General features: G+C 34.9%; 1 protein-coding gene across 4 annotated transcripts in view; it reads left to right on the top strand.

The window, feature by feature from the left end:
• Positions 1-14,183, top strand: part of Calcrl (calcitonin receptor like receptor) — a 100,298-nt gene extending 86,115 nt beyond the window's left edge. For 3 of the 4 annotated variants that reach the window (XM_003478784.5, XM_013142482.3, XM_023561023.2), the window contains 3 exons: positions 3,877-4,095; positions 4,253-4,294; positions 10,141-14,183. In XM_003478784.5, coding sequence (XP_003478832.1) covers positions 3,877-4,095; positions 4,253-4,294; positions 10,141-10,365 — 486 coding nt within the window. In that variant the 3' untranslated portion in view covers positions 10,366-14,183. Of the gene's footprint in view, positions 1-3,876; positions 4,096-4,252; positions 4,295-5,047; positions 5,338-10,140 lie in introns of those variants that run through there. The other variant, XM_063259416.1, reaches the window with a different exon arrangement.
• Positions 14,184-14,457: the final 274 nt, after the last annotated feature.

The raw sequence follows: 14,457 nt of genomic DNA, 5'->3' as shown, positions 1-14,457 counted from the left end.
AAACAGCCCTGAGCACAGAGAACTGTATTGGAGACAACAGGATACCTGAGTTCAAAACATAAAGCTATAGAAATAAAACCTGAGTGCTACTGGCACAAAAACAGACACACATACCAAAGGAACAGAATAGATTCCAGCCAAGTTATTTTTTTATGATACCAGAGATTGAACTCAGGGCCTCGTGCTTGCCAGGCAGGCACTTGTGCCACTGAGCTAAGCCCGCCACCCCTGGCCTCAGCCAAGTTATCTTAACTGAGTTGCACAAGTGTACATTGGAGAAAGGACGGTTGCTTCAATCATTGGGCTTTGGTAAACCGGATAAACACATACAGCAGAATGAAACTAAGTCAAACTTCCCACCACACCTAAAAGTCAATTCAGAAAAGATCAAAGACATAAGTGTGAATACCAAAACTATGAGATGAAGCTCTCCAAGATATTGGAGAAGAAGAAACTCTCCAAGATATTGATACAGGCAGTGATTAAGATGTCCGAAGAAAAGGCAGCAAATATAACACAAGACAAATGGGACTGCGTAAAACTGAGAAGCCTCTGCACAGCAAAGACACAATAGTTATGAGAATGTGCAAAATGGTAAAAAAAAAAAAAATTGTGAACTATTCATATGGCAAAGGTTAATATCCAGATTATGTAAGGGATAAAGAAAACAGTGAAACATAAATCTAACTTAAAAATGAGAAAATAATGCAAGTGGACTTTTCTCAAAAGAAGATACATAATTAACCAATGAGTATACTACTGATAAAATATTAAATATCACTGAACCACAGCAACGCGAATCAAAACCATAATGAAACATTATCTCGTCCTGGTTAAAATACTTGTTATCAAAAAAAAGCTATAAAGGAATCAGATAAAAGGAAACTCATACACTGTTGGTGGGAGTGTATATTAATACTGTCATTATGGAAAATGATATGGATTTGTTTAACAAATTGAAAGTAGAATAATAACTTTATGATCGAGAAATTCCACTGTATTATAGCAAAAAGTTACCCTACAGCCATGCATGGGCTTTGCTTCTCCATATGATAGCCAAGATAGGGAATCAACCAAAGATATCCATTGAGAGATAAATAGATTTTAAAATGTGATACACACACACACACACACACACACTGGAATATTACTGAGCTGTAAAAATGATGTCATATTGTCATTTGTGGCGATTGCAGAAGGCATCTTGTTAAGCAAACTAAACAGGTATAGGAAAGCAAAATGCCTAGCACCTGCAAAATGTACAGCAGCAATTTCGGGAGCGAGGAAAAGAAGGTGTAATCAGGGCAAAATGTCATAACAGAGCACATCTGACCAGTAAGGAAGAAAATCAAGGGGCTGGGGTTTCAGTTCTGCTAGGGCACTTGTCCAGTTTGTCCCTGTGAGTCACTCCCTAGCACTGAAAGAAACAATTAAAATTCACTTCATTTGTGTAGAAGTGTTGCATTTTATTCATGGAAAACAACATTAAGAGTCCCTTACTCCACCAGTTTCAAGTGTTCAGCCCTTGTTTAAAGACCAGGGTCCCTCACTGACCATGCCAATCCCAAGGTCCTGGGAGGAATGTGGCAGTTATTCATAGGATCGTAGATGTCCCTTCCAATTTCTATCAATAAGATATTTTAATCAGATTTCTCTCCACCTACACTTCCGTCATCTGATTTCCCTCTTGGGGCCTGGTCCTGCTAACCATAGCACTTTCAGATCCTGTTAAGGGGAACCCCAGAGAGGATGCATCCAGGGTGTTCAGTGGGAGCTACCAGGTCGCCTCAGGGAACAGCTAAGCGCTGCTGACCATCTAAGGACCCCCTCCAGCCACTGCATTCCTTCGCCCTGCTTTCCTCTGTGGCCCCAGGGTAACATGGCAACATTGTCTAGTGCTTACCAGCTCGTGGATCGCATGGCTGTCAGGATAAACAATCTCTTCTCAACTATGTTTCATCTACAATTCAAATACCGTTCATCTGAAATTTAGAATTTTCCTATTTTCTGCTTAAAATATATGAAAGTATTTACAGAAAAGAGGAAGCATTTAAGGATTAGAGTTATGTGGAAAATATAGTGGTGAATGGTGTCCAATTCACTCCACCACAAGTATTAGAGAGTAGTTCACATGGATTAACTCCATCGCCAATGCTGATCTCCAGTGAACTGTCTTCACTGTGCTGGAGAATTACTCTGCATTTAAAAATTTTCATTTAGTAAGGATCTAAATTTCAACATTTATATTGCTTCATAATTTATCACTTTATATATTTGATTTTTAAATTGTTTTTTATTATCATTATTTTGTGGTGTTGGGGATTGAACCCAGTGCCTTTGCAGTGAGCTACAACTCTAGCCTTTCCTCTTCTACTTTTTTTATTTTGAGCTAGGTCCTCACTACTTGCAAAGTTGCCGGGTCGGGCTCAAGCTTCCGATTTTCCCACTTCAGCTGCATAAGAGTATATTATTATCTTCTCTAGTAGTGGTTACTATTTAATAAAACTTTTCAACAGTGATGAGGCTTAGGATGAGTAGAATTGTAGCTGACAAGTTGATTCATCATACTTCATTCTTAACATAGATTGAAATAGCTTTTTCTGCTTTTATCTTATTACATTTAGTGTCTGTGCATTTGTTCCTTCCCGTAAACAAGTTGTCATCAGGATTCTAGTATATTTTTGAAGCATATGCAACACAGAATTCTCTAAGAATAGTAGTGGAATATTTTATGCCCATTTATTTTCCTAACACATGCCTCAAATAAGCAAATAGATGTTTCCACTTGCTCATTTCTTCATTTTCCTGTTGTTTGTTGTTTTCTATGCCAAATAAAGTACAACCATTATAAAAAATGTTAGTGTACACCTATAAATTAGATATTGGTTCGTAGTGTAAAACTTTAAGAAAGGACAGATGCTATAAATCAGGGTGAGGATAAAGAAAAAAGGGCGGCAAGTAGCCTTGAGGCTTTTCTGTGGTTAATGTTGATAATCGTAGGACAGGCCTAAGGAATGAAGGGGCGGGTGCAGAGAAAATGGACAAAAATTAAAAGCAGTGACTTCAGTGATTGGGAGCAGAGAAGGTACCATTGAGAGAGACAGAGACAAACAGACAGACAGAGAAAGTGTTTCAGCAAGACTGTTTTGAATCACAATCTTGTCTGCCTTTCAAAGAATGTCATTTCCTGGGCAAAGCTGTTAAGACAAAATAAATAGGAAATGTATAATTAAGGAAAATAATTAATAGAAAGGTATATGGGATGTCAAGTTATTTTATTTCCAGGATAGTCAAGATTGAGTGTCTGTTGACTGAAATGCATAACTCGGTCTCTTCAGAAGGATAAAGATGACAGCATTATTTTGCAGTGCTGTGGTGGGACTGATGCTACAAAACATTGTCACACATATGGCTATGTAGTAAAGAAACACAGCAAAGATGAACAAAAAGTTGGAAATAGTTACTATGGCACAACGTATTTGTAGAATATACTGGATGGACATTGATATAAAACAACATTTATTAAAGCAATTCTGAGAGTTGAAAATTATTAAAACTTCTAGATTTTAGATGATGGAAAGATTCAAAAATACAGCATGAGACAGTGAGCTGATAAGAACTCTAAAGCATTTCACAGCTGAATGTACTTCACAATATTACTACCATAATTTTATTTTTCTAACAGTTACAATCCTTAGAACTGATGTAACGTGAACAAATCACAATTCCAGAAATCAAATTAATATCTTAAAGCAATATACCCTTTGGCAGTACATTTCTTGTACATTATATACATTCTAGGATTTATATAATTAGAGCTCCATCGTGCTTTTTAATACTAAGTGATTTTCACGTGCCATTTCATTTTCTTTTCAGGTGAATCTTTTCTTCCTATTAAATATCGTGCGTGTTCTCATCACTAAGTTAAAAGTCACGCACCAGGCAGAATCCCATCTCTACATGAAAGCTGTGAGAGCGACCCTTATCCTGGTGCCGCTGCTTGGCATTGAGTTCGTGCTCCTGCCCTGGCGGCCTGAAGGCAGAATTGCTGAGGAGGTGTATGACTACATCATGCACATTCTCATGCACTTCCAGGTACGATGCTCTTAGCATCAGGTAGCTGCCTTAACAAATTTACATTGAATTTTTTTTTGGGGGGGGGGGTTCTTTCTTGACTACTTGCACTGCAACATGGTTACAAATACATGTACCTTCTTCACTCAAATTCAGGTAATTTCATTTTCTTTTACAGGGTCTTTTGGTCTCTACGATTTTCTGCTTTTTTAATGGAGAGGTATGTTGGTTGACTTTATTTCTTTTATCACCCTATTTATTTAAAATGAGATAGAATTATAAATTCCCCACAAGTAACCATTTTAAATATCATCTCTGTCAAACATGAGGACATGGAATATTTTCCATAAGCATAAATTTCATTCTCAAAAGTCTCAGGGCATATTGACGGTTAAGGCTAGTAAAATCTCAGCCTTCCTTTTAAAATATTTCATCAAGGAGTTATTCATCTAGTCTTTTGACCTAGTATATCATTGGACATAGTATATCTAGACTTTATCCCAGATACCCTGCTAGGAAATTCTTAACTTCATACAACATACATTCTAATGAAAAATGGAGCTCATTTCTCCCTTACCCCTCTTTTTCTGGCTCCACAGTGTGGGTTTGAAAACAGTAGATGCAATAAGTTAAGACCAAGTAAATGCTCATTCAAGCAGGGAGGAGAGGCCATGGGTTAGGAAAATTAGGATAGAATGCTGTTCCTTACAACATAATGGTGTGCTTTGGGTAATTCTTGATTGTTACTCAAGACTTTCCTATTGGTAGCTTTCAGAAATTTTACAAACTAGTACTCAGGGCTGGGGATTTAGTTCAGTGGCATAAGCACCTGCCTTGCAAGGTGCTCGATCCCTGGTACTGATTAGAAAAAGCTAGTACTTTATTTTTGTGCATGCAGGTTTGTGGTAGATCAATGATTGAACGATATTGATGCAGCTGTTTACATATTTCTAATCTTCTTGACAAATTTTAGCCTGAAGAATTTTGGCAAAACCTATCAAAGTTTAAAAATCCAAACAACTGATACATAGACAGCTGATAACTGGAAAGGCAACCACAAAGCTCTATATGGGAAACACATGGAACGACGCATGACTTTTATGAGAATCATTCAGATAAAGCAAATCAGTATTTGAAGTGATGTACATGTCATGAAAAGCTATCAGATATCATTTTTATTTGCTCATGTAAAATTTTACTTTGTCTTGCCATATACTGATTTATTGCTTATATTAAAAATTAAAATATATTTTAATTTCAAAATCTAGGTATTTCTGTATTGTAATCCCAACTGTTGTGTACAGTCTTCCAAGTATTATAATTCCTTTTCTAGTCTTCTTCACAATCCAAAAAATTATATTTATAATCCCATTGAGACATTATTGGAATCCCAGCAAGTTAATTCTAACCTACCACCTCCAATGAAACCCACAGCAAGAGTAAAGACACCAAGACATGTTCCAAGTGAAGGACAGCCAAGGGGTCCTGAGTGCTGTCCCCACAGAATGTGCAGACAAAAGCCCTGACCCTAGGCGTCTCCGAGAATTTATTATCTTATGAAGAAGGGGGTGGCTTGAGGGTGAGTGACAGTGAGGATGGCGGCAATATGTAAGTAACTTGAGCTGGCTGGTCAGGAAGGAAGAAAAGCATTTCTGCAAGATGTAGAGATAAAGATATGCAGAAGAAACAATTTGCATAATTCAATTAAGGTAGCAACTGAATTGTTTTAGGAGGTTGTTGCTTCAGTTTCTGATATGTAAATTTTTGTGCCCTGGGGAGTCATAACCTCTTTATCTCCAGGCTCATACCCAATTGACATTCCTGGAGCTGACTGGCTCTTCCATCCCGCTGTGCTTATATATTTTAGAGAAAGCACAATGCAAGGAAACAGGAGGCTGTCTGATGGCTTTAGAGATTGCATACCAGTACCTGGCTAGACTTATTTGCAATGCCTAGAGCCAATTGAAGAGAGAAGGAAACACCTTAGCCAGCTCTGAACATATCAGTATAAGGAAATAAGTCTCCATATAATCAAAGTCCCAGCAATTGTTCTGCATTTAAGGGGAAATCACTGGAGCTGTCTACTACATTTATGTATAGTTGTGAAGGATCATCATAGCAAACTAGATTTCACACCTTTATGTGACCTTCCCATTATTATTCTATATCAAAGACAAGAAGGGCTGTTTTCCTGAAATGTACACAGAGACTATAATCAGAATAGAAAAGTCATTTATTTTCATAGTAATATTTCAAAAAGGCTTCGCCATGCAGTTCTATAAATGTACTACTGTACAGAGAGTCAAATAGTTCTCTATGCTGCCTGTGTATGCTGTAATAAATATAGATGACAGAGATGTGGATACCTGCCAAAGAATGGGCAAAAAATACAAAATGTACTCCTCTTTATCTCCAGAAACAAAATTTATTTTCATACATGTAATTTTTATTTTTTCAAATGCATTTTATTTCAAGGGGAGAAACAAAATGAAAAATAAAACTAAAACTAAATTTCAAAACACATCAATCAGAGGCAACAATAGTATATACACTGCACGTTGTCATCCCCAGATCTTTCACCCAGAGCACAACACATCGGCTTACAATTGTCTGAACAGTACCAGCACAAATCTGTTCTTCACTGAACTCAGGGAGATCAGTAGAATAACTATCTTAAATATTTTCACAAATCTCACAAGCTTTCCTGTTATCTAGTAAGCGTAAAGTCTGTTCCAATGGCTCCCTCATGAGATCCTTCATGTATCATAGATTCATTACTAGATTTGTCAAATAATTCGTTTCTTAAAAATATACACATGCAAATGGAAACAACCATCTCTGAATCAGCACCTCAAATTGGCCCTTTGATTTAGAAAGAGTGCCCAGGAAAAATCCAAACTAATGCCCAACACTCCTGTTACACTTTATCTGTGAACGCAAGAGACACAGAACCTTGATCTTGAGCCATGTCCTAAAATTGAGAAAATTTTGGCACCAGAAATTACAATAATAAAAATCTTTGAGCCAGGCAGTTGCCAAATCCTTCAGTTCTTCAAAAACATCTCTAAGATTTGTCTCTTTTCCGTCATCTCTGGAGATACGATCCCTGTTTGAGCATGAGTCATTTCTCGTCTTAAGAAATACTACAGTCCCTCCTGTTTGTCTCTCCGCCTTTGAGTTTTTCCCTCTCTTAGAACATGAAGAAACAGTGGCCAAGTTCACTTTGCATGGTTCCAACTATGTCATGTTCCTCCTAAAACCATTTGCCCAAGCGTGGGTTCTTCCTTTCCGCATTTAGTGGCTTGCCTTTAACCGAGTAGCTATAGCTTTTCACTTGTACTTTTTATTCAGGTTTTAGCTAACATTTTCCTGTTAGCATTTGCCACTACAGTGACAACTCTGGTTTCCTAAGTGCTGTGGCCACTTTGACTCTCCACTCGTCCCCTCAGGCTGATGTAAGTGCTGTTAGCCTAGCTCGGGACCCCAACTGTCAGAGTGGTAAATGCCAACAACGATAGGAGATCATCTGTATTAGTAAGAAAACATTATTGAAAATAACTGAATCCACATTCTGTCATGAGAACAAGGTAGAACTATTACATAAAGCTCTATGAAACTTGCATCTGATTATACTAACAAATGTAGACTTGGTTCCTTATTAAATGTTAATATGATCAATGCTATATTCTAAATATTTTAATTCACTGGTTACTTACTGTTTAAAAATAAAACAATGAAATACATATTTTAATAACTCTGGGACATGTTCCTTTCAGTGTTTTCATTTAAAATCTAGTGGCCTTTTCCATGTCCTCTGGAACAAGTGTGATCTTGTATTAGAGGAAGCAGATAAGAAATGAAACATCCTTATAAAGAATAACATAAATAAACAGCAGTCTTCAAGGCTGCTTGGTCTTTAATTAGGTTTATTTTAAATTTCAGAAAATGAAAACCCAAATGTCAGACACTGGCCTGCCATGTTTTTTTTCTGTTGATTTAGTTGTGAAGAAGAAATAGGGTAATGGCCTTAATCACAGATATTTCAAGAGCATACATCCAAATATTTCGAGCTATTTTGTCTTTTAAAGCTGAATCAAAGGTTTGCTTTTTAAGACTACAAGTCCAGCTAATATATTTCCTGTCAGCATTTATGCAGAATCTTTTACATAAAGCTATATTCTGTTTCTCTTTAATTGGAAGCTTTATAGATTCTGTATTCAATTAGTCAAGCTCTGTTATAAAGAGAAATTTGTTAAATATATTAAAAATTAGGTTACAATATAATTCCCATCACAAATATGCAGATAATTGGTTACTACTTTGTTTTAAAACTGTGAATATTTTACTTAACATTTGTAGACTAACCCCCTCCCATTTACAATTTCTTATGTTCTTAAACATAGTGCATACACAGACTTTATTTTTAAGTTACTTTAATTTCCATATTTTATTTGGAGGACTTTTAATTACAAGATCAAAGGGAAGAAAAGTATATTTGAAGATAAATACACATTTTCCTCAAATATTTTTACTTTCAATGTATGCTGATATGCTCATACATCCCAGCCCATTTCCTTCCTTTTTATAACTGTGTAATATAAATCAACTTTAAAGTCTTCAGTTGCTGAATTCACAATATTTAAAGCTAAGTCACAGCACTGCACTTATATCTATTTCAAATTGTTGAGAGAAGCTACAAAGAAATTTAAGTAACTGATTTTGAGTTCTACCAAAATAAATTGCTGATTCTATATTTGACTGTTCCTGTTTTCCTACATGCTAAAACATGAAGTAAGATAATAAAACTGTATTCATTTCAAGTGATCAAGTAGAGGAGACTTTATCACTAGGTGCTGCAGGCATCCTGAGAATCTAATTTGTTATAGAATGTATGCAGTTTGGAGAAGAAAATGAAAAGGAATTAGAAATCATTTTGAAAGATTTAGCAGTGAATTGTATACATGCAGACAATGAATACAAAGTTGAAGAATTCTATAAAAAGAGAAGAAAATTTTAAAAATGAGCACATATATTTAAAGAGCATAGATGACTAGAAATTAGCTTTTCGAGGCTGACATTCCCTTTGGGATAAAAATCAAAGGGTCAAACAGTGTAAGAAGCCGTGGAGAAGATGGTTAAAACAGTGCAGACCTAGAGCAGATGTAGATCAGGCCAGAGGGATGGGGCTAATACGTTTGCGACCTGGCAGCAGACTATTCCTGCTACCCTTTTGCTCATCAGACCTGCAAATGTACAGGCCATCAAGTTCCAGGTGTATTTGAATATTCTCCTTTGTGATTTCAAATGAGTAATATCGTTTGAGTGCTTTAAGCTTAATGAAAACCAAAGTCACTGAGTGTGACTCACTAGTACTGATCTCTAGTTCCAAAGAGAAAAATCTTTAAACCTCAGATTCATTCAAGGAGAGAAAGATCCAAACATACAGACTGTGAAGGACATTCTTAAACATTTTCCCCCAATATTCATCGCATTTGTAACTATTTATTCAACACCTGTCACTTCTCTAGGGAGTCAACTCTATGAAAACAAATACCTCACTCTTTCATTGGCTTGCAAATGGTAATTCAGTGACAGGTTGCTAGTGCCACTAAAGATAATCATGAAGATGATTTACAGTCCTGTATCTTTAACTTGCCTTATTTTGTACCTTTCCCATATTCTTTTATACAGCCACTACTTATCATCTCATTTTATTAATAAATATGTTCAGTTGAAACCAGATGTATGCACAGCCTTGTATATGGGAATCTGGATTAATTATGTTGGATGATGCATATGTGTGTATCCCTAAAGCTTCAAAGAGAACACGTGGGATGAAATACAAGTGAAGCCTTAAGTACAGAATAATCATGATGTATATCCTAATGTAAACATAATTTACTCATCTTAACTGTAATTAAGTATGAAGAGGAAGCAATATTACCCCATCACCCTTCAGCTTTGAGATGCAGCTTTCCTACAACATGCATTTTGTTAGGCATCAGGTGTAACATGTTCATTTCCACTCACAGACGGCTCTTGTTCTGTGCCTTTTTTAATGGACAGGTTCAAGCAATTCTGCGAAGGAACTGGAATCAATACAAAATCCAGTTTGGACACAGCTTTTCCCACTCCGACGCCCTCCGCAGTGCCTCGTACACGGTGTCCACCATCAGCGATGGCCCTGGCTTCAGTCATGACTGTGCCAGTGAACACCTCAATGGGAAAAGCATCCACGACACTGACAACATGGTCCTAAAACCAGAAAAGTTAAAAGATTTAGCTATATGAAAGTAGGGGGATCGTGGTCTATTGTGTGCCCCCCATGGACTCAAGGACTTAGACCCATGATTTCAGTCGGAAGACTTCAGTATTAAGTGCATTTCTTGAACGCCATAAAGACCTCAAATGAAAGGAGCATTATGTTTATTGTTCAACAACTAGCTGTGTGGGGGGGCTGGCTTATGTCTGACAGTAAGTACTCCAGTACAGCTTATTTCAGAGTGCCCACTTGACATCACTGGCTGTGGAATTGCGGGAAAAAAAGCACAATCCTCTTGTGATCTGGTGTATGCATCAGCTTTAGCACATACACTGCACAAATTAACCTATGAATACAACTATAGAGGTTCACACGCACACTGGGTATGACCCTACTTTTGTTGTGTAAGAAGACCTAGCTAAGTCTTATAGACGTGAAAGCAAATTTTGCTTTGAATTTGTGGTCTGTAAAACTCATTATCCAATTTTTAGTGGTGCAATTGAGTTTCATTTGCCCAGACAATACTCTACTCAAATGAATCAAGGAGTTAATTATTCTTGTTGGCTTACTCTCTTTTTTCTTAAAAAAAAAAAAAAAAAAAAAAAAAAAAAAAAGCGACCAAGAATTGAAATGAACTATATACTCACTTCCTGATATAGCACAGTTATATCCTGAGACAAATCCACTTATTCAACTTGGTGAACAGGATGTATGATATGCAATCCTATTTCTGTATGATTAGGTAGATATCTTGGTTGATGTTACAAAACACATTGTCCACTACTTTCCTGTCTTACTTACTACACAAGTGGGGGTGGGGAGGGTTGGGAAATCAGTTTCCCTGTACCTGTAAATAGAAGCTTTGCCCTACCATTTCTACTGTGTAAACAAATTAGCAATCATTTTACATGAAGGAAAACAATGAAGGATTTTTTTATTACCTTGGGAATTTGTAAAAAAACAAAAGATTTTTGTGAAAATTAGCTTGTAAATATTCTATTATTTTATTTTATAGCCTGAAATCAAATATATATACAACCAAGGTAATTTTTTAAAAATAAGATACATAATGAAACAAGTTATACATGTTAATATCTGATACTGTGTCTGGGCTGACTTTTTTTAAAAACATAGAGTCTGGAATTCTATATTTCATAAATATTTTAAGGACAACCAGATGCCAGCATCAGAAGTTTGAGAACTAAAAAAATAGAAACATCTATGATAAGATATAAAATATTTATTTTAAAAATGCAAAGCCATTATTTTATTGGCATAACAGCTTTGATGATTCATATCTTCATATCGGCTTGATGTATTTTTTTCTTTTAGTTTGAAGATGAACTCACATTCTATTCAGAAATTTAAAACCAACTACTGTAATAACTGTCAATCTTATGGGTTCTACTCCATTAAAATATTTTTTTAGTGACTTACTATATGATGATATGTAGTATTGAAAAGGTTACAAATAAAACATAGAGGAATATTCTCTATATAATATGCAATGCTTTAATAGTTTAATAGGCTGTGATATATAATAACGCAAATCAGAAAAGACTTGAATATCCATCAATTGCAAAGAATTGTGAGATATTTACAAAATAAATGCAATAAAAGTTAATCTTGCTAATGAATTAAATTGATCTTTAAACCGGAGTCAGTTTTTCTAATAATATTTTCCACTGATTTCTGAAAAACAATAATGATTTCAAATAGTGAAAGTCAATTTTGATAAAAGTCATGTTAGTGTATTTTGAAGTTGTCAAACAGCTGAAAATTGATTAAACTAATGGTTTAGTCACCAAAATTATTTCTTGAATGGTTAATCGATGGTGAGTTTGGAGGTCACTTGAAATTGTCAAGGAAATTGTTTAAGTTAGAATGAATACGTTAAGTGGTATGTTAAGTGTATTTACAACTTATAATTTATCTATACATGTAAAGGTATTAGTTTAACATTTTTGAAATTTATAAAAAACTGTCATGGAAAGAAACAAAACCTGTTTTCAGCTACCTAAATTATTCAAAAAATTTTATTTTAATAAGCCATACGTTAGTTATTTATTATTCAAGGGCCCAGATTCATATCCTTTGCAGACAGTGTTCATGTATTTCAGCATTTCCATAGTAGTAAAAAATGTCAAATTATCAGAGAGCATGTTAAAGTGATATTGTAATTTTAACTTGCTTTTCACTCTACTTTAAACAGATTAAGTGTGTTGCACTGTGGCAGTTTCCAGATGTGCCCACCAGTCTGTGATCTATTAGTATTAATTTTGTTCCCACATGCTTTTAAGAGTAATTATCTTTAAATGTCAGACTTCTCTACATTTGAAGTGCTCAGACCTATCACCCATAACCAAGTAAACCTTATACTTTTTAAACTTGAGCTTCTTTGGTATCCAAAACCTAATTTTGAGAATCTCTAGCTTTTCAGATGGAGATCAGCCATTTTTTGGCAAGTCCTTGTGAAAGTCCCATTTTTATTTTCTAAAAATTCTATTTTGCTGTTTTTTTCAAAAGTTACTTTGTAGTGTGTTTACTCATAAAATAACTCTTCTGGAATTTCGTGTTTGTTCACATGCAATCCAATGTACATAGACAATGGTAACTGTAGTGCTGTATTTATTGCTTAAATATTTTTAATGTGAAATTCTTTGACATTTTTCTTCATTTTTACCTGCTAAAAGAAACTATCTCTAAAACTATTGAAGCTATTCCAGTCAATTAAAACAACTCATGTTACACTTACTCAAATCATGCCTTTGTTTGATTTTATGAAAATATTAAAGCTAAAAGTTAAAGTTGATTTTTCCCTCATGTTTATTGGAGTGCTGAATAAGCCAATTAAGAAAATATTTCTTTTAGCATTCAGCTAACCCTTTTTAACGCCTATCAATATATGTCTATTACCTTCTCTGAAGTCTTCAATAAACCAAGAATTTAATTTAATTAAATTTTAAAAGTTATGAATTTGTTTTTCTAGCTAAATAATCAAACAAACTAGAATGTATACAAATCTCTTATGTCATAAAAGTTGTGCATAAGTAAGAAAACGATTAGGAATTTGTCTCCTTTTTTCCTTTATGTAATTTTATATTGAAAATCAGAAAGAGAAGTAAGAAACATATTGAACACAATTGGTTTTTTATGGTACTGGGAAGTGAACACAAGGCTTTCACTCTGAGCCTTCTCCCTCTCCCCATTTGCTTTTGGTTTGAGACAGGCTCTCTCTAAACTGCCTAAGCAAGGCTCCAACCTGGGATCCTGTCTCTGCATTTTGCTAGAACACCAGTATGTACCACTATATTTAGCTATTAAAGATGATTTTTAAAAGAAGGCAAATTCATGGCTTGCACAAATGAAAAATGAAATTGCATCTCATTTTGCAATTGCAAACTTTTGTTGAACTCATTAATGAGGGAACCAATAACACATTACCATCATTCAAAAGAAAAGTCAAAGAATTGTTATATTTCAGTATATAAAGATGCTGAAATAAATGAAATCAAAACCACACTGTCAGTTACAGTTTATTAAAGAATTTATATTTCTGTGATTAAGAAAAAATGTGCATAAGTATCAATCTTCTACAACTAACATTCATTAAATATCTCAATAGGAGTAACTTAGGAAAAGACAGTAGGAAGCAACAGAGATGGCATATATATACTAATATATATGTAGACATATATATCACAGTATATTACACACCACGTGCAAATATACCAGGTGGAAAACATCTGTCCATTTTAAAACTTCTGTCATGCTTTACAACCTCTTTTTATTCTGATTATAACAATTTTTGAAAACATTCTTGATTAAAAATCCTGCTAACCTCGTACGGATTTGCCTGATTATTTACCTATCTGTACAAGAGTGTCATTATGACTTATGCCTCTTTTGCTTTGTATTTAGAATCATAATGCATTCTGAGTAGCTCCATTGAGATACAATTCGTATGTCACACAATTCATTTAAAGTTTTTTTAGTCTACTACAACTGTATATTTTAGTGTATTCATAGGTATATGAAATTATCACTACAATTTCATTAGATTTTTATGATCTCAGGTAAAACGTTATTTAGCTATTCCTCTGGCATATGCTCCTACTCCA

This window comes from Cavia porcellus, unplaced genomic scaffold (genome assembly GCF_034190915.1).
Source record: "Cavia porcellus strain 051 isolate PalLab524CR breed Dunkin Hartley unplaced genomic scaffold, mCavPor4.1 scaffold_12, whole genome shotgun sequence".
NCBI classification, from domain to species: domain Eukaryota; kingdom Metazoa; phylum Chordata; class Mammalia; order Rodentia; family Caviidae; genus Cavia; species Cavia porcellus.
The sequence above is the reverse complement of the archived record's forward strand: the minus strand, read 5'-3'. Positions and strand labels throughout refer to the sequence as shown.